An 18,249-nucleotide genomic window follows, 5' to 3' on the forward strand; every position below is an offset into this window, starting at 1 on the left:
TCGGAGGAAGACCACCAGGCGCCGCATGCGTGGTGGAGTTGCGATGACACAATTATGACAACTGCGATTACTACTCTCAGCAACTCCATTACTAACAAATATGTTCAATCAATTATTCCACTGCAATCATAAATAAGAATTTTAATCAGGAACAAAAAAAAAAAAATCGAAGAGAGCAAGATTAAAGATAAAGAGAAATTCTCTCAAGCAATTCGTCGAGCAAGTAATATGCACAACTTAAAAACTGGTTTCTAGCCATCATGAAGTGTGAAGAAGCTCACCAGCCAATACCACCAAATAAAAAATAAAAAAACCAAGATGAAGCTTTATGCGATTCTTGCTTACTCTTTATATAGAGTTGGCTTTTGTCATGAATGGAAATTTTTTGCCGTCAAATTGCTTTGAGTAAACGAAAGGCAACAAATTATTGATTCCAACCACAAAATATAAGTATAAATCTGTTGCTATAACAAGACCTTGTGAGAATGGAAATTTGAAGCCGTGAATTGAAGGTGTTCGCGTTCACTAAGGTAACAAATCTGCCGAAATCATGAAGATGATTTTCCTTAGTTGGAAAAAAAAAAATTATACATTGAGTAAAAAAAAAGGTAAATATTAATTAAATGAATAAAAAATATTTAGTTAAAAAAGGTAAAATATTAATTATTGATGTTTAGGTAACCTATATCAATATGACTCTATCTAGTTATAAAAGGAGGAACGTCTTGCCATTGAAGGAGATTAACAAAATTAGTTTAAAAGTTTTTGTATTTAAAAGTTTTTGAGATGGCGGAGGCTGCAGTGGAATTTTTGTTGGAGCAAGTGAAGGACGCGTTGAAGCAGTTGAAGAGCGACCTGGCTTTACTCAAGGGTTTCCTCAAGCAGATGGCGGAGAAGAAGCAAAAGGAAGATCCGTTGATTTTACTGGAGAGGCAGATGAGGGATGCGGTTTACATGGCGGAGGACACCATAGACACATGCTCGATCAACGCTATCGCCAACAAATCCATCCACAAGAATGTCAGACTCGCCAAGGAGGTGAAATCTATTAGAGAAGACAGAATCAAACCATTGCTTGATAAGTTTGCTACACTTGATTTCAAATCTGGAGGCGTCCAGGATTCATTGGCCGATTCAAAAGGCCGGGTAAATACGCATTCTCATACTATTAATTCTGAAATATGGCAAGTTTTACCCTGTTCTTTGGAACAGAACTGATCACCTACCCACCGTGGGCAAGCATAACGTGCCCACCACTGATGTGACAATTTTAAATCATGGTGGGTATGTTGTGCATGCCCACGGTGGGTAGGTGATCATTTGTTCGACAAAAAGTAATGTTAATTATTCATATGAATTTCCAACATGGTATGCCTCAATCGCAAGAAATTTTTATGCTGTATGATTATCTATACATTTAGGTACCATGGTTAAAATACGAATAGATAGATGTTATAAATGGTTAGATTATATACACAAGTCATGAACAGTATTCTCCATAAATCAGCAATTCCGTTGTTTGAGCATTAAGGGCATGCTTGTCAATTCATATAAAATGTTGTATATTTTATATGTTTTTAGTTTGGTGCTATATTTTTTCAAAATGAATATGTTTCACCATGAACCCTTTCTATTAAGTACATCATTGTGATTGAGCAACATCGATCTACTTTTATTCAATAACCACACATCAAGAAAACTTAAAACATCTATAAATTTTGCTTACGAGAATCATAAATTATATTCTATACATGCACAAAATCTTATCACTGAGGATCCGGCTTGCATGATATAGCTTATCCCTTGTTTGTTTCCATATTAAATTGGTGTTGTCGCCTATGCTTACATTTTGTAACATTCACACAGGATACACCAATCAGGCAAAACAAAGTAGTAGGATTTGACAAGGAGGAAGCTACCATTACTGGCTATCTCAAGGAAAAAACAGATAAGCTCGACGTTATCTCCATCGTGGGCATGCCTGGACTAGGGAAGACTACATTGGCACGGAAGATTTATCAGAGCAATGAAATCGGTTATCATTTCCCCATTCGTATTTGGGTTAACATCTCTCAAGTGTTCGACAACAGGGATGTGTTCCTCCAAATCCTGAAAAAATTCTTCCCTAGCCGAGACACGTCCAGCCTCAACTTGAACGACTTGGTTCAAACAGTTCGTGCGTGTTTAAAAAAAGAGAAATTCTTGTTAGTCTTGGACGACGTGTGGAGTGTAGTTGCATGGAACCAGATCAAGGAGGTTCTGCCAGTAGACAGTGCGGAGGGTAAAGTCCTCATCACCACCCGAGAAACAGACGTAGCAGAGAAATCTAGGGTTTACAAAGCTCCCCACAATCTGAAGTTCCTACAATATGAAGTGTTTGGTTTGGAAGACTGCCCGCCAGAATTGAGCACCGTTCGATCCACAGCTGCGAGTGAATGGGAGACGATGTCGCAGCGCATAAGAGAAGTTGTAGAGTTGAGCTACCAAAGGTTGCCTGATGACTTGAGAGAATGTTTTGTTTTCTTGGCTGTATTTCCAGAAGACTATGAGATTCCAGCTAAGATGTTGTGCGGGCTATGGATCTCAGAAGGATTTGTACTTCCCAGAAATGGAAGAAGCTTGGAGGAAAGCGCTGAAGATAATATGAATGATCTCATTTGCAGGAACTTGTTAAAGGCCGAGAAAAGAAATCACATGGGCAAAGTTAAAACGTGCCGGGTTCATGATATGGTACGTGCATTCTGCATAAAGATATCCAAGGACGAGAATTTATGTCACGAGATTAAAACATCCAAGACAGGCGCACTTGAAGCTCCAGTTTCTGAGATAAAAGACTCGCATCGTCTTTGTTTCCGCTCTGGTCTGTCTAAGTTCCTCGAGGAAAACCCATGTGGACCACACGTTCGTTCGTTTTTATGTTTCTACGAGCGGCCTGTCAAGTTGGAGCCACAATACGTTACAGTTATACCAGACGGCTTCAAAAAGCTTAGGATTCTGGAGTCCAGGTGCATCATATTCAACCAATTTCCAGCAAAGATTACCAAACTAATTCATCTCAGGTACCTCACCCTATATATTGAAACTCTGAAAATTATTCCGGAACCAATCACCCAGCTATGGAACCTACAATCCCTTGTAGTCGAGACCAAAACTCGTTCGATTACAATGAAAGCAAATATCTGGAATATGGTGCAGTTGAGGTATCTAGAGACAAGAGCAGCCATTGTCCTAGACAGTAAATGGAGTGGTGATGCAGGGCAGAACCTTCATACGTTGAATAGGTTGTCACCCGAATCTTGCACGGAGGTCGTCTCCAAAAAGCTTAAAAATCTCAAGACCTTGGGGATATCTGGCAAAGTGGCCACTGTTTTTGAAAATAAGTTCCTAGAAAATCTACATCATCTAGAAAAGTTGAAGTTGGTGAATAGTGTAGCTTATGAACAGACATCTGAAGATAAGCTGCACAGTCTCCTTCCACAGAATCGTTTCCCGCCATATCTCAAGAGGCTGACATTAACTAATACATTCCTGGATTGGCATCACATGTCCGTGTTGGCAATGATCAAAAGCCTCGAGGCCCTAAAGTTGAAAGACAATGCATTCGTTGGACTGCTATGGAATCTTGGTCTTGACAGCTTTCCTAATCTCCAACTCTTGCTCATTTTCTACACAGATCTAGTTCTCTGGGAGGCCTCAACCGACTCCTTTCCTAAGCTCAGGATTCTTGTGGTTAAGAACTGTGAAAACCTCAAAGAAATTCCAGAGTGTTTGGGAACACATCTTGAGAAATTGGAAATAGAACGCGTTCGCTTCTCTGCAGTTCAGTCTGCCAAGAAAATCGAGGAAGCAAAGAAGGGAGAACCAAAAGGCAAATTTGAGGTGCCATTCAATTTAATCGTGGGTCCTGCGTGTGATACCGAGTGATCGAGCTGGTAGCTACGCTTATGACGCAAGTTTTATTTTTTCGTATCAGCAATTTTGATTCAAAGCATGTGAAGTGTTTCAATTTTTGCAAAAGAGTTTCAACATTCTCTAACATTTTTGTCTTTATGCTTTGTGGTTCTGTGCTATGATGACTGAACAATCTAGTTTCACATCATTTCCGAAATTTTCTAGTGTTGTTTTCTTTGGTTTTCGATGAAAGCTAGTGCCTAAACTACCATCAATAAAGCACCCTAGCCTGAGGGGAAGTTGGAAGAATAATGGAGAACTATTCAGAGCTTGGCTCGAAAAAAGCTCGTTCAAGTTTGTTTAGAGAAGCTCGATAAATAAACAAACCAAACTTGAGCTTAGTAGTATTCGGCTCGTTAGCTCGTGAACATGTTCGTCAAGTGATTCAGTTTGAAAAATATAAATTATTAGTAGATACAACTTAGATTTATCCACTAAAATTAATAATAATTGTATTAAATCTTTTATTAACTTTATTTGTTATAAGAAAATAATTAATATATTTATTATTTTGAATAAAATAATTTAATTTTAAAATAAAATAATCAATATTTTGAATATAAATATAAGTTTAGAAAGTTCATATAGTCTCGTGAGCCTCAATTTAAAGGATTCGATCGATAAGTAAAGTTCGGGATTCGATTCGATACTAAACAAACCAAACTTGAGCAAATCACTATCCGGTTCGGCTCGGTTCGATTACACCCCTACCTATCATAATCTACACAAGGAATTAGACTATGACAAGATAAATTAAAATGATTCCTTGTAAAGCCAAGGTATGAAAAACAAACCATGTGTTTGAATACGACTACTTGAAGCATAAATTGCACTCAAATTCTTCTTTTCTCCATTCTTTCCGTTCGAGTCTTTCAACATCAGTTTCTCTAATTTCTGTATCTAAAATTCGAAGAAATTAAACTACATACATGCTGCCCCGACCACCACCAGCAAGCCACCGTCTATATACATTCAATTTTGGTAGTCTTTTTCCAAAATCAGAACTGAGGTGCAGTCCCACAACTGGGATATGGATGACGAAATAGATGTTCTTGGCTCTCATCAACTTGGACAGATTTTATTAAAATAGTTGCAAATAAGAAGGCAATGCACCCGAAAAGGTTTTTTCAATTAATTTTAAGGGTGATTGTGTAAATTTTATATTACATATTTAGAAGAATATATTAATTTATTAGATATTAAAATACTATAAAAAATATTTATTAATTGCATTGCCTTTCCAAAAAATATATTTGATGTATATTTGAAACTCTTTTTAGAATCCTAAAAATGATAAATATACTATAGAGGGGCTGGCGGCCGTCTTTTGCCGCCGGTATACGTGTCACCGACGAGCGAAATACCAGCGGTGAGGCGCCGCCGGTGATCATTATTTCGGCGGGATTACTATATTTACCAGCGGCAACTGCCGCCCGTAATCGCAATTTTTTTTGTAGCGAGTCCCTTTGTTCAAAAAGAATTATCCATTATTCTCAAAAAAAAAAAAAAAAGAATTATCCATTCTTCATTTAATCATTTTGAATTTCTTATAAGATTCCATGATCTTGTAAGTCCACATAATTTAACATGCACGTACACTACACATTCAAAATTGGAATTGAAAAGGTTTGAATTAAAAATAAACATAGTCATAACCTATACAGAGAGGCCGCTTGCTCTGCAGTTTTAAAAAAATAAAAACTACGGCGACAGGGCGGCATCGGCACAAAACTTGCCCACAACCAACAATATTATGAGTAGGGCGTAGAATACATAAGAGTTCAGCCCAGTCGGGCGGAAACCGACGGAAGCGCCACCCATGAAAAGCCGCAACGACGCTGGCTGACGTGTTGAGCGCAAGACTAACTATGCAGCGACGCTCTTGGAGTATTAATATGTAGCGGAAAGAGAGAAACCAAAAAATGTGGCAAATCAAGAAATTATTTCCCTGCAATCAATTAAATGAACAGTGTGTTAATTGTAAAAAAAAGTTTACATCAAAATTGAGTTGAAATTGTCAAAAAATATACTCCCTCCCACATTTATATCTTTTAGTATCTATATTTCTATTTTAGTCCATCATATATTTTGATACTTATTTTTATTTTTAGTAAAAGTAAGTGAAACTCTTACTCCACTTTAATCACTTTAACACTCTCATAAAAATTGAACTCTTAAGGCATTCTCAAATTAATACTAAAAGATAAGACTATATAGAGTTTTAAATCTTATGTTTTCTTCTTCGATTTGTTACTCATCTTAAGCATAACATACACGAGTATGCCCGGCCCATTTCAAACAAAAAGATCCACCTTCACATGTCATAAACCTCCTCTCATGCATTGTTGCCCTCTACCTATTCATGGGCCGGGGAGAGTAGGGATGTCTTTGATGTATGGCCCTTGAATAAGCTAAATAAATCCAGACCTTTATTGAAGCTTATCTGGAAAAAAAAACACAAAATAAAAAGGATCATCTTCTCCACATAAATGGACTTGGTTGCTCTAACAAGATATGCATAATAAAGACATAGGACAAAGACAAGACAATTATATATATATATATATATATATATATATATACATACCCTTTGTATGTCTCTGTTGTCAATCACTGGCATGTTCTCATTGTTCTGCAATATGTTGTCCCTAAAAAGATTTAAGTGTGACAAATCCTTTATGATGTGCCACTTTAAAGGAAAGCTTCCACTCCTTTTATCTAAATCCATATCTCTTTGGAAATCCACTTGGCCACTCATTTCTGTCATACCACACAACTGGCCAAACACATTAACAAGGGAAATAGCGATGAAAACATAATTATAATGTGAGAAAATAATGGTTATATACTGACAGAAAAGAAGAGGAAGATGGGGCAGCCAATTCTATGGACATCTTTGTATGCAGCATTAATCTTCTTGTTTCCATAGGGAGTGCATGACCACGCGTTATACTTAATACTCTTATGCACATCATCCTCACTATCTGACTTGATTAAGAAAAACTTTGTATTTGCATAGGGCATGTTCCCATCTGTCACAACCTGTAAGAAAAGAAGCACATATTTTTAATATCTTCAAACCAAATTTCCTAGGATATATCTTGACATAAAACAGTTACTCTATCATCAACGAGGTGCGTGGGAGCTAAGAAGATTGAACCAGAAAACAAATTTGAACAATAATACCTCCATAACGGAAATAATCTCCTCTCCTGATCCATACCAATAACGGCAAGGTATCTCCTCTCCTGCTCCTCCTCCAACTCTATATCATTAAGGACACGGAATCTGCAGACACACATGTTTAGTTAGTAAAAGAAACTATATAAGAGAAAGTTGCTTTTCATTATAAAACTAATCTAAAACACAGAGAGTATATTTATGCTACTTAACAAACTAACTTCATACAAACATAACACCATGGATATATGCATCACCTATACATTCAAAATTAGTTTCAATTGTAAAATGTCAGGAAACGTACCCATTAGCAGCAAAATCATCGAGATCTGCATCGCAGGCTTCATCGAAAGAGTGATACTCTTTCTCATAGTCATAAGGAGAAGTGTATATGCCTTGGCACTCATCCTCCTCGTCGTGTTCATCCTTGCCTAAATAAGGATAAGTAAAAACAGGGGATCCATTGATTGGCTTTCCACGGCGCATATAAACATTGCTCTCAACATAACAAAAAATCTCTATTGGATTGTGATAATTATAAATACCAAGTTCCTTGCACTCTTTCTTACTCCAATCATAAACTACTAGACGACAATTTTGGCCATCCCTTCCATGAAGAAACAAGAATCGGCCGTATTTCGTCCCCTCTACTCCATCTACAGCACCACCAAGAGAGACATTAAACATTGTATCCCAACACCCTTCTCTCCATACCCAAGCCTCAAAATAATAACCAGCTTCACTCCCCAAAATAATAACCAGCTTCCTCGTCGCCCACAGAAAACAATACCTAACAAATCTTCATCATAAAACTTGACAAGGCTAAAACGTACTAAGATATACGCCTCTCGTGGTAAAGGCAAGTAAGAGAAGCTTTCCTCACTATAATCGAACGATATAACTCTCGAGGCAGGCAAAGAAATCCAGTAACACTTACCTCTAACATAAGTAATATTACCAATAGCAGAATTGCAATCTCCTTCCAAGAATCGTTTCTCAACGAATACAACTCAAATGTTCGGATCGGGTAACAAGGCCTCGACGCGCAGTAATTACCATCCCAAATTCTTAGTATTTTGTAATCATCAGATTTGGAATCATAGCCAACACAAGCACCAGCCAAATAGGTCAGGTAATTTGGAATTGGAGAGGCTTCCTTGGGAGGAAAGATCTGAACCTGTTTGGTTGTGGGGTTGCAAAGATAACTATGGTCAGTGCGATCGATGAATAACAACAAACCCTCGCAACTGTTGGAACGAGTGGGTTGGTTTGGATCCAAAAAAGGGAGGTCGAAATTTTCTTCAGAGATTTCGGATAAATCTCGCGGAGAAAGAGGAGTTAAGTAACACATATCACGATTTACATTGCTACGTTTCACAAGAAGCCGTTTCTCGTCGGAATTATTCATCGTCGATCAAAAATTGATAGATTTAGAAGATGAAGAAGATGAAAGGGAATGAACCCTAAACTAACAGTCGTAGTGTTGAAAGAGACAAAAAATAGGAATGAGATTCACCATACCATATTTTATGTCCCATTTTGTGTTCCACTTTTAATTTTATTTATTTTTTTATATATTTTTTATTCAATTTCAACTTTCTATGCTGTAGTTTAATTTTGTGATTATTGAGTAGAGTTTATTCCATTAATTATTTTTTATCATTTAATTTCATTTTTATTAGCTAATAATATGTTGATAAATTCAAAGTCATGGTATATACTTTTAAAAAAAATTAATTTTTTGAAATAAAAATTATATATAATTCATAATATTATAATAAATTTTATTTTTATAAAAAATATTTTTAAAATAATAGATATATGCATGGGACATTGTGGGACACTGAATCTCATCCCAAAAAATAGCACATGAGATCCTCGGTACCCAAATATAGTGTGTACCACCGTGTACCACTCTGATTATGTTATAATTTTAAATTATTTTTGGTTCAATTTTAATTTATTATGCATTAAAATAATATAAAGATAATTAACAAGGGTTCACTCATTCAATTAGGATTTATAATTATTTTTTTTTATATTTATTTGAATTAATAATTATTATTTGGGTTCATTAATTCAATGTTAGAGTATATAATTATTTAAATTCCAAAATTTTAATGATAAATATTTATTAGAGTTCATAATATAATAATAATTTTTTATTTTTATAAAAGACAATTATAAAATAAAGAAATTAAGAGTGGTACACGATGGTACACACTATATTTGGGGAAAGAGGATCCCATCTGAAAAAATAGGGCTCCCAAAATATAGATTAATATAAGTATTTATATAATTATTGCAACCCTTATACTAATTTTTAAAGCGTGTAGTATAGCTTGGTGGTAAAGATATTTAATTTTGCTTGTTCTGGGTTCAACTCCTTCAGCAATTTTTCAGAGTTGTTGTCTTGTTGCCTAAATACGCGAACTTTAATTAATTTTGCTTTTTCCCACGAACTTTAACAATTGTCAAAAAAATACATAAATTTTGACTCATTTTATTTTTCCTACAAAATATACTGTTATGAAAAATTATTCAAATAATTATTTTATAATTAACTAGCTAGTTTAATTAATTTAATGAATGATAGACAACAATTATTCGTGACATGATTTTTTTTTAAATTATAAAATATAGTTCGTTTTCTGTTTTGAAGAAAATTTAAAATAAAAAAATATTTGGATAATTTTTAATAACAATATATTTCATAAGAAAAAATAAAATGAGCCAAAATTTGTATGTTAGTATATTAAATTCTAAGACCAATGACTTTGATTTTTTTTTTTTTTTTTTGGGGGGAACAACAATGACTTTGAAATTTGTAAGAGCATTTTAATGCAAAAGCCCTTGCATGTGGGCTGAATAGGGATGGCAATGGGCCAGATCTGGACCGGATCCTACTTGGTCCAGATTTAGATCCGCATTTTCTTACTTAGGCTCGGATCCGGTCCAGATCCGTTGGATCTAAAAAAATAGGATTCAGGTCCAGATCCATAAAGTCCACAGGGTCTCGGGTCCAGACCCAAATCCATATGTTTTTTTTCTTTTTAAAACATTTATAAATTTTAAATAAACTCAAATTAAAATTGAATTTGATCTAGACTTTCAACAATTATTAAAAATAAATAACTAAATCATAATCTATATAAAAAAATTACTATAAAAATTCATAATAAGTAAGAATATAATAATCAAGTACTAAATAATGAGATATACACTTATTGTAATTGTGTATGTAAAAAATGGTGAAATTTAATTATAACATCATTAAAATCAATTTCATCTCTATCTTCACCACAATATTTAGTAACAATGGAACAATGTGTCTTCTATTTTGACATTGAAAAAAGAATAATAATAATATCAATAATAATAATAATAACTAAAATTTAAATTAAGATATAAGTAAAATATTATCTTTAATAGAATTATATATTATTTATGAAAAGAGATGTATAGAATAGTAATAGATTTTATGGTAGAGTTCAATAACAATAAAATAAAATTATATATTTTTTATATATCACTGGATCCACGGGCCGGATCTGGACCGGATCTGGGTCTTAAAACTTTTGCTCCAGATCCAGATCCAGATCCGCAAATCCTAGGAGTGATCCGGTCCAAATCCATTGGGTCCATTTTTTACAAGGTCCGGATCCTTTAAAAAAGATCTGGATCCGCGGATTTGGACCGAGTCCAGGATCCATTGCCATCCCTAGGGCTGAACGGGGTGGACCTCTTCTTACAGCCACCCCTTTCACAATGAGGGGCATTATCGATTTTAATTTAATTATTTAAAAAATCAAATTCTAAATAAAGTAGATACCAAATTTTACAATCGAAAATTACAATAATTAAAATATAAAAAAAAAAGAAATTAAAAATTACAATTATAATGTGCAGTGTAGCATAAAAAGAGAAGCTACATTAATTTGATTTTGTATTAAGTCTTATATCGAAAAGTGTAGGCTTCTCTATAATGTATAGTGCACTATCAAAAGAAAAGCAAAAATAATTTGATTTTGTATTTGAAACTAGGGGTTATGAGTGCAGCTTAAATTAAAAATTATGAAAAAAATTAAATATAAAAGAAAAAATTGTGTTGAAATCTTTCTACCATATCTTGCATTGGCCTACATGTGAAATATATGGACATAAGATGACTCTGTTTTGTAGCAACTACCCAATCAACGCGCTAACATTAATGTGGGACGACCCAGACTTTGAAATTTTGATGCAAAGCATTGGAAAGTTTCTAGATAGGATAATATTGAAATAAAATAATATTTCCCCCGTCCCACTCCAATAGGCTCGTTTTCTTTTTTGGGATGTTCCACTCTAATAAGTTCGTTTTTCATTTTGAGTAAAAAATGTGTACTTAATTGGTGTGGACCACACTATTTTTCTACCACTTTCCTACTAAAAAATAAGTTTTCTTAATCTCCGTACTAAAAAAAATTAGCCTATTGGAATGGGACGGAGGGAGTACTAAAAAAGTTATTGAATTAAATATTAATATTAATTAGTCTTTCTTAATAAGACTTTTCAGTGGCAATATAAAGCTACATATCTCATTGCAGCAACTTAGTTCACAACACACTCACACAATGCTTCCAAAGCTATTCTTCATCATTTCTACACTAATTTCCTCCTTCATTTTCACTACTCATTCTTATAATACCCAATGCCTTCACCATCAAAAAACCTTGTTGCTTCAACTCAAGAATGAGTTGAACTTCGATTCTTCCGCTTCAACAAAACTTGTGCAATGGAATCAAAGTGATGAGTGCTGCAAGTGGCCCGGTGTGGAATGTGATCCTTCTGGCTACGTCGTTGGTTTGCAGCTCGATAATGAGTACATTTCTGGTGGAATCGAGGATTCATCGAGTCTGTTCAAACTTATGCACTTGCAGAAGCTAAATCTAGCCCACAATTATTTCGACACTCCCATTCCAAGAGGTATTCACAATCTGACTTATTTGACACACTTGAATTTGTCAAGTGCTGAATTTCGTGGGCAGGTTCCACTCCAACTTTCCTTCTTGAGGAGATTGGTTTGTCTCGATATCTCAGCCGAGTATCCGACAGCCCTCGGTCTTGAGCTCCCAAATTTGGAGATGCTTGTCCAAAGTCTAACACTGTCACGACCGGCCCTAATTAAGGATAATTAAGCCGGGGAAATCGTGACTAATGGAGGGAGATTAGAAGCGGGGTAGAAAGGGGATAATCAAACAAGGAAGGATCGCATTTCATCATTTAACAAAAGGGATATTTATAATATAACGGAGTTTTAGTCGTATAGACTCAAATAACTAGTAAGTTCGGATAACTCCGACTTATCCAAAATAGCATAAAACTTCTGAGTACGCAGCGGAATAAGGTTCTGATTACATGTATGAAGACATGTAACCCTAGAGTTCATTTATACATAATAAGACAAAAGAATCCCGCTCGTCACTTCATCACCATCGGCAGCTGCTCAACCTGCACATTTAGAAATATATGCAGGGCTTGAGTACAAAAGTACTCAGTGGGCACGTATGCCTAAGTATAAAAATACATGCTTCAAAACTGTAAATTGTCATGCCATAATAAACAGTACAGCAAGGGAGTTTTTCGCTAAAAGGCCCAAGCTTACTAAATTCATTTGTGATTCTTAAAGTTCGACTGCAGTCTAAGTTCTCTTGTAATCTATCATATCTGGAACTTTGTGCCGGAGAGGTGGCCACCTCTCACGGTCACTTGACCGGCCAACCCGCTAGATGACTCACGGTCACTGGTGTACACTAGCCCTGGCAGGATAGCTATCAACTGCTCAAGGCCCGAATTCGATTACATGATAAAAGTCACATCAGATAGATATCATACTGAAATTTAAATATTTTATGGCAAGACAATATTTGAAATAACTTCAATTAATTTAGTCATGAAATAACTTGCTTGAACGTAACATTTAAACTCATTTGATATATATGAAAGTAATGCCCACCTGCTAGCAAAGCTTTGCTACAGACTAGTGACTCCTTGACGAGCTCTTATTCTTGCGCTCGACCTTTAATCCGAGAAAATAACGTAAGACTTTAAATCCAGGGAAAATTCTCAATTAAATGAGAATGCGTAATTTAACTATGCATGAATCTCGTATGCATGAACTATTATTATGAGATAATAATCAGGGAATTTCTATTGTTAATCCAGGCTATCGGATTTAAACAAAAGCTAAGTCTCGTCTCATGAAGCCGGATAATTAACAAAAATTAATCCGTTCTCTTCGGGGTGTTCTAATCCGTCAATTAAATAAACCCCGTTCCTCGTAGTCAATAGAAAATAAATAAATATTTCAGCTTATTCGCTTTATAACCTCATAATTAATCGGGCTTAATAAGTAGGAACAAATAATGTTATAGGATTAAATAATTAAAAGGCTCAACATAAGGCAGCCTAATAATTAATTAAGTAGAAGTGGGCTTGAATAATTAACATGAGAGGCCCAATTGAAATAATTCATCGGCTCAAGTAATTAAATAAATCTTGTCCAATAAATAAATAATTTGATTAGCTGGGCTCAATTAAATAATTCAAACGAGGCCCATCTGAGTAAAATAAATAAGGCCCAACTGAAATAATATAACAAAGGCCCAAACTTCCCCAACAGTCGGCCCATTCGAATTACCTTAAAATCGGCCCAAGAAGAAGTATAACAAAAAGGCCCAAAGAAAATAAATAGGAGGCCCAATCGGAATAAAATAACAAAGCCCAATTTGAATAAATAACAAAGGCCCTAATGAATTAAACTAAAGCCCAAGGGAGGAGCCCAACTCTCAATAAAAAAATAGGAGCCAATCTTCTATATAGCACTCGGTTCTCTCTCTTCTCACAATTTCAGATCTCTCTCTCTCTTTTTCTTGGTTCTCGCCGAGAACTCGTCCCCGGCCCACCAAATTCGGCCAGCACGACATCACCACCTCCATCGTTCCCTCCGGCGGTGACACGACCGCTAGCTGCCTCTCCATCTCCCTCTGCTGGCAACGGCGAGGCGCCGCCGCCGCCGCCTTGTTCCCCTGTTCTCTCCCTCTCTTTCGGCCCTCCGGCTCAACTCCGGCAAAGCAGCCCCCAACGCTGCCTCCACCTCTCCCTTCTCCTCTTTCTCGCGCGACAGGTACCTCATGCGCCGGCCGGCCGCCACCGCTCCGATTTCGAACGGAGGCGCCGCTTGAGCCCTAGCCTAGTTCAGCCACCACTCCACCCGATTCACCTTTCCTTGCTCCGATTCCCGACGATAGCAGCTAAAAGCCAGCCACTGTCGCCTGAACTCCCTCTCCTTCATTCGTACCGGCGGACAGCAGCAGCAGATGAAGCAGACTGCCGCCATGGTTCTGCCGCCGTCTCACCGTCTGTGGAAGACCGGCGATTCAGCGTCGTTGTCCCATTCACGATGCTGCCGCCGCTGTCACCCGATTTCCGCCGAGCCTCGACGCCGCTGCTGCTACTGGAAGGCCGGCTTCGCCGTGCCGCTGCACTCCAGAATCGGCGAGATTCGCCGCGCTGCTACTTCAGAATCGGCGAGGACCATCGCTGAGGTCGGTAGTCTTCTACCTTTCACCGCTCGATGCCGCCCAGACGTCGTCTCTCGACCGGACTAAGCAGGGCAGCGCCCCTCTTTTCTAAAAGCTAAGTTCTTAACCTCCATTTTCTTTTCGTTGTTTATTAGAAATCAATATGCAAAGAGACTCCTTCAGGAGAAAATCTGAACTCATCGATCTAATAGTGAGCGTGCTATGGCTGTATTCGTTCATCTATTAGTGACAATGGTGAGCTAAAGTGGTTCCTTTCTATATGTTTGTGGAATCAGATTACAAATGTATAAACTGATCATGATCATGCTTTGATATGAATGCTCACTTGTATGAACAATAGGATAGCATGATTACCTCGAATGTTTTTGAACTGATTGCTTGCTGTTGGAGTTGAAAGAAATGTGTAATAACTTGAAGTATAACTGTTGGTTGGCTGTTGTGTTGCTATTGTAATCAGTGGGAAGAACTGAAATGAAAACTGGTTGTTTATTTTTTCCTCAATGAATGCAGGAGGAAACGGGGAGAGGTACTGGAAGAATCGAAGTTAAAGTTGAAGTTGGCAGGACACTGGATGAGGATTTCTCCTCCTCCAAAAGCTTCCAAGTGCAGAATGAGGAGGATAGTGAATTAGAGGCTGATTAGCATTGATTTACGTTGAATAATTGAGTGTAGTGGTGGGGATAGTTGGTGGAGTGGAAAGCAAAGTGTAGTGGTGGTAGTGGTGGTAGAAATGGGGAGCAAAGGTTGGTGGAAAGAAAAAGAAAGAAAAAAAATGTAGAGAAGGATTAATGATGTATTATCTAAGTCTCGGTGATTCTGTAACTGTAATAAAATACTGGCTTCGATTCTGCTTGATACTGTATATTTACATAAATCTCGATTTCGACATGTGATATCTCGCTAAAATCGATAAGTTATAAAATGAATCTAAATTAAATCCGCAGATTTAATTAACTCACGAGTCGGAAATAATCCACGACTTGAGTAAAAATAAATTCTAATTTCATCTCGCTTAAATAAATAACGTGACTTTGCTAACTCAGTTATAACTCTGAAATAATATCATTGACTGTTTTAACAATATAAATTCAGGATCATAAGCTGAATTCATATCAGGATAATAACCGTTTTCATTCACTGATGAACAAAAATAAACACTCATTACTGGATTTAAAATATATAAAAGAGCGGGTCATTACAAACACGGCTCACAGAGCTCTATCTTGGTCGTGTTAATGTTACTTCCTCTCATGAGAGGAGAAAATGGAGCCACATTATATCATCATATTTACCCAACCTCACCGCGTTGAGCTTGGCTGATTGTGGTTTATCTGGCCCTTTAGCTAAGTCCTTTTGGCAACCCCATTCCCTTTCCATCCTTCGACTAGATTTGAACGATCTTTCAACAGAAGTTCTGGACTCATTTGCCAATTTTCCAAGTTTGACCACCTTGAGTCTTCATGTCTGCCGTTTGAAGGGTTCGATTCCACCCACCTTTGCTAACCTAACCAACCTGATTCGTCTCGATTTGTCAGGTAATTCATTATCTGGGAACATAATTCCCCACTCTCTCTTTGCTCTTCCTTCATTGTTGGAACTTGATCTTAGCAACAATCAGTTTAATGGAACTTTGCAACTAGACAAATGTCAAAACCTTGCCAATCTAACCCGACTTGATCTATCTCACAATAGATTGTCAGTAGATGTTGGCAACCTCAATTCAACTTCATATGGAAGTCTCCAACTAAAAGTGTTAAGACTAACTTCTTGCAACCTGTCCCATTTTCCTAATTTCATCAAACATTTGGATATGGAAGAAGTGGATCTCTCAGACAATCGGATTGGTGGGGAGATACCTAGTTGGATTTGGGGAACACAGCTTCAGTATTTGAACCTCTCTTTCAATCTTCTAACACATCTGCAAAAGCCTTACCATATCCCTGCTTCTCTTGTATTCCTATACTTGCAGTCTAACCAGCTCAAGGGTGAGTTGTACCTGCCCATTCCACCTGCATCTCAACTCTTTTCCTTGTCTCTTGCTAATAACAGTTTAAGTGGATCAATTCCAACCTCCCTTTGCAGTGCCACAACTATCTCTGTTCTTGACTTTTCTCGCAATAAATTAAGTGGCGGCATACCCCCTTGCCTACTGCTACTTGAAAACATTTCAGAGTTAGATCTAAGCCAAAACAACATCAGCGGTAGCATTCCAGATAATTTTCCCATGGTTTATTGTAACCTAGAATATTTGGATCTTAACAATAATAGTTTACAAGGTAAAATCCCAAAGTCCCTTGAAAGATGCGAGTTGTTGGAGTTCATGAACGTTGGGAACAACAACATCAACGACACTTTCCCGTGCATGCTATCATCCAAGTTGCGCTTTCTTGTTTTGCGCTCCAACAAATTCCATGGAGAGGTGAGATGTCATGACATGAGCTGGCCAAAGCTTCAAATTCTAGATATATCTTCCAATCATTTCAGTGGAAATCTGGAATCAATTAACTTTTCTAGTTGGAAGACAATGATGCTACAGAGTGGTGAACAATTGAGGCAGGATAGTTCAATCTATTACTCACTATTGTGGAGTTCACCAAGCGTCACATTAATCATGAAGGGGATAAATTTAGAGTTTCAGAGGCCAGAGTTTTGTAACATTGATTTCTCTTGCAATAATTTCGGAGGAGAGATACCAACTGCCATCGGTAATCTTACCTTACTTCATCAGCTCAACTTCTCCCACAATGCCCTCAATGGAAGCATCCCAAACTCATTTGGTGAATTGAGGAACCTCGAATCTCTCGATCTCTCTGGAAACCGACTGACGGGGTTGATCCCCGTGGAGCTTGCAGGGCTCACATTTCTTCAAGTCCTGAATCTCTCCTACAATAAGTTGGATGGAGAGATCCCAAATGGGCGTCAGTTACAAACATTTTCAGCTGATTCCTTCAAAGGGAATGCGGGGTTGTGTGGTTTCAATCTCAACATAAGCTGCAGTCATAGTGATGGCAATGATCATTTGTCGCCACAAGGAGATAAAAATGAGGAAGAGAAGAGCGAGATCGAGTGGGAGTATGTATCTTCTGCGCTTGGTTATGTTGTGGGTTGGGAAGCATTGCGTGGACACTTTTATGCCAAAGAAGCTTCAGAGAAAGATATTTTGAGAAAATAGAAGAGATTGTTGACAAGATATTTTACGAGAGAGCGAGGAGAAGAAGACATGAAAGAAGAAGAAGAAGAAGAAGAAGAAGAAGAAGAGTAGAGATGAGGAATGAGGTTAGGAGACAACAGAGAAGTTGGTGATATGCAATTTAGATTCTTAAATAAACAAGGCTGTTTAGAGGTTAATGTAAGTTGAAGGTTTTGTTTTGCTTTTTTTTTTTTGACGTGTAATTTTCAAAATGACTAGAATTATAAAGTTGATGGAAGCAGCACTAGTTCAAATTGGTCTGCATTTTCTCAACTAAAGAAGTTGATCGAGCCTATCTTCCTGCAACCTACAAAGATTTCCCGATTTTCTAAAACAATCCAACTT

The 18,249-nt window shown here is 37.0% G+C and overlaps 2 protein-coding genes and 1 pseudogene across 5 annotated transcripts; 2 read left to right on the plus strand and 1 right to left on the minus strand.

The window, feature by feature from the left end:
- The first annotated feature begins 783 nt into the window (after window positions 1–783).
- LOC131016839 (putative late blight resistance protein homolog R1B-23) lies at window positions 784–4,099 on the plus strand. The gene is made up of 2 exons (XM_057945608.1): window positions 784–1,146; window positions 1,867–4,099. The coding sequence occupies exons 1-2, from the start codon at window positions 787–789 to the stop codon at window positions 3,922–3,924; spliced, it is 2,418 nt and encodes an 805-aa protein (XP_057801591.1). The 5' UTR covers window positions 784–786; the 3' UTR covers window positions 3,925–4,099.
- Window positions 4,100–5,529: 1,430 nt separating this feature from the next.
- On the minus strand, window positions 5,530–8,627 carry LOC131016955 (uncharacterized). 4 transcript variants are annotated; one of them, XR_009099270.1, is made up of 5 exons: window positions 7,436–8,624; window positions 6,805–7,239; window positions 6,539–6,711; window positions 6,264–6,394; window positions 5,530–5,899 (listed from the first exon to the last, which is right to left on the minus strand). XR_009099270.1 is itself a non-coding variant. In XM_057945797.1 (3 exons), exons 1-2 carry the CDS (start codon window positions 7,816–7,818, stop codon window positions 7,041–7,043), a joined length of 582 nt encoding a protein of 193 aa, XP_057801780.1. In that variant the 5' UTR covers window positions 7,819–8,627; the 3' UTR covers window positions 5,530–5,899; window positions 6,539–7,040. The 4 variants fall into 4 exon arrangements, 1 of the variants encoding a protein (XP_057801780.1); XR_009099271.1 differs by lacking the exon at window positions 6,264–6,394 and having other exon boundaries at window positions 8,069–8,624; XR_009099269.1 differs by lacking the exon at window positions 6,264–6,394 and having other exon boundaries at window positions 7,436–8,623.
- A 3,115-nt stretch (window positions 8,628–11,742) lies between these two features.
- Window positions 11,743–18,233, plus strand: LOC131018140 (receptor-like protein 7; annotated as a pseudogene).
- Window positions 18,234–18,249: the final 16 nt, after the last annotated feature.

Source organism: Salvia miltiorrhiza, chromosome 3, assembly GCF_028751815.1.
Source record: "Salvia miltiorrhiza cultivar Shanhuang (shh) chromosome 3, IMPLAD_Smil_shh, whole genome shotgun sequence".
In the NCBI taxonomy this organism is placed as follows: Eukaryota; Viridiplantae; Streptophyta; class Magnoliopsida; order Lamiales; family Lamiaceae; genus Salvia; species Salvia miltiorrhiza.

Bases quoted from the DNA above. Each gene is read 5' to 3' on its own strand.
- LOC131016839 (XM_057945608.1), top strand. From the start codon at position 787: ATGGCGGAGGCTGCAGTGGAATTTTTGTTGGAGCAAGTGAAGGACGCG. The intron at 1,147-1,866 runs GTAAATACGCAT...ACATTCACACAG, and splicing joins TGGCCGATTCAAAAGGCCGG to GATACACCAATCAGGCAAAA.
- LOC131016955 (XM_057945797.1), bottom strand. From the start codon at position 7,818: ATGTTTAATGTCTCTCTTGGTGGTGCTGTAGATGGAGTAGAGGGGACG. The intron at 7,240-7,435 runs GTACGTTTCCTG...GTGTGTCTGCAG, and splicing joins GATGATTTTGCTGCTAATGG to ATTCCGTGTCCTTAATGATA.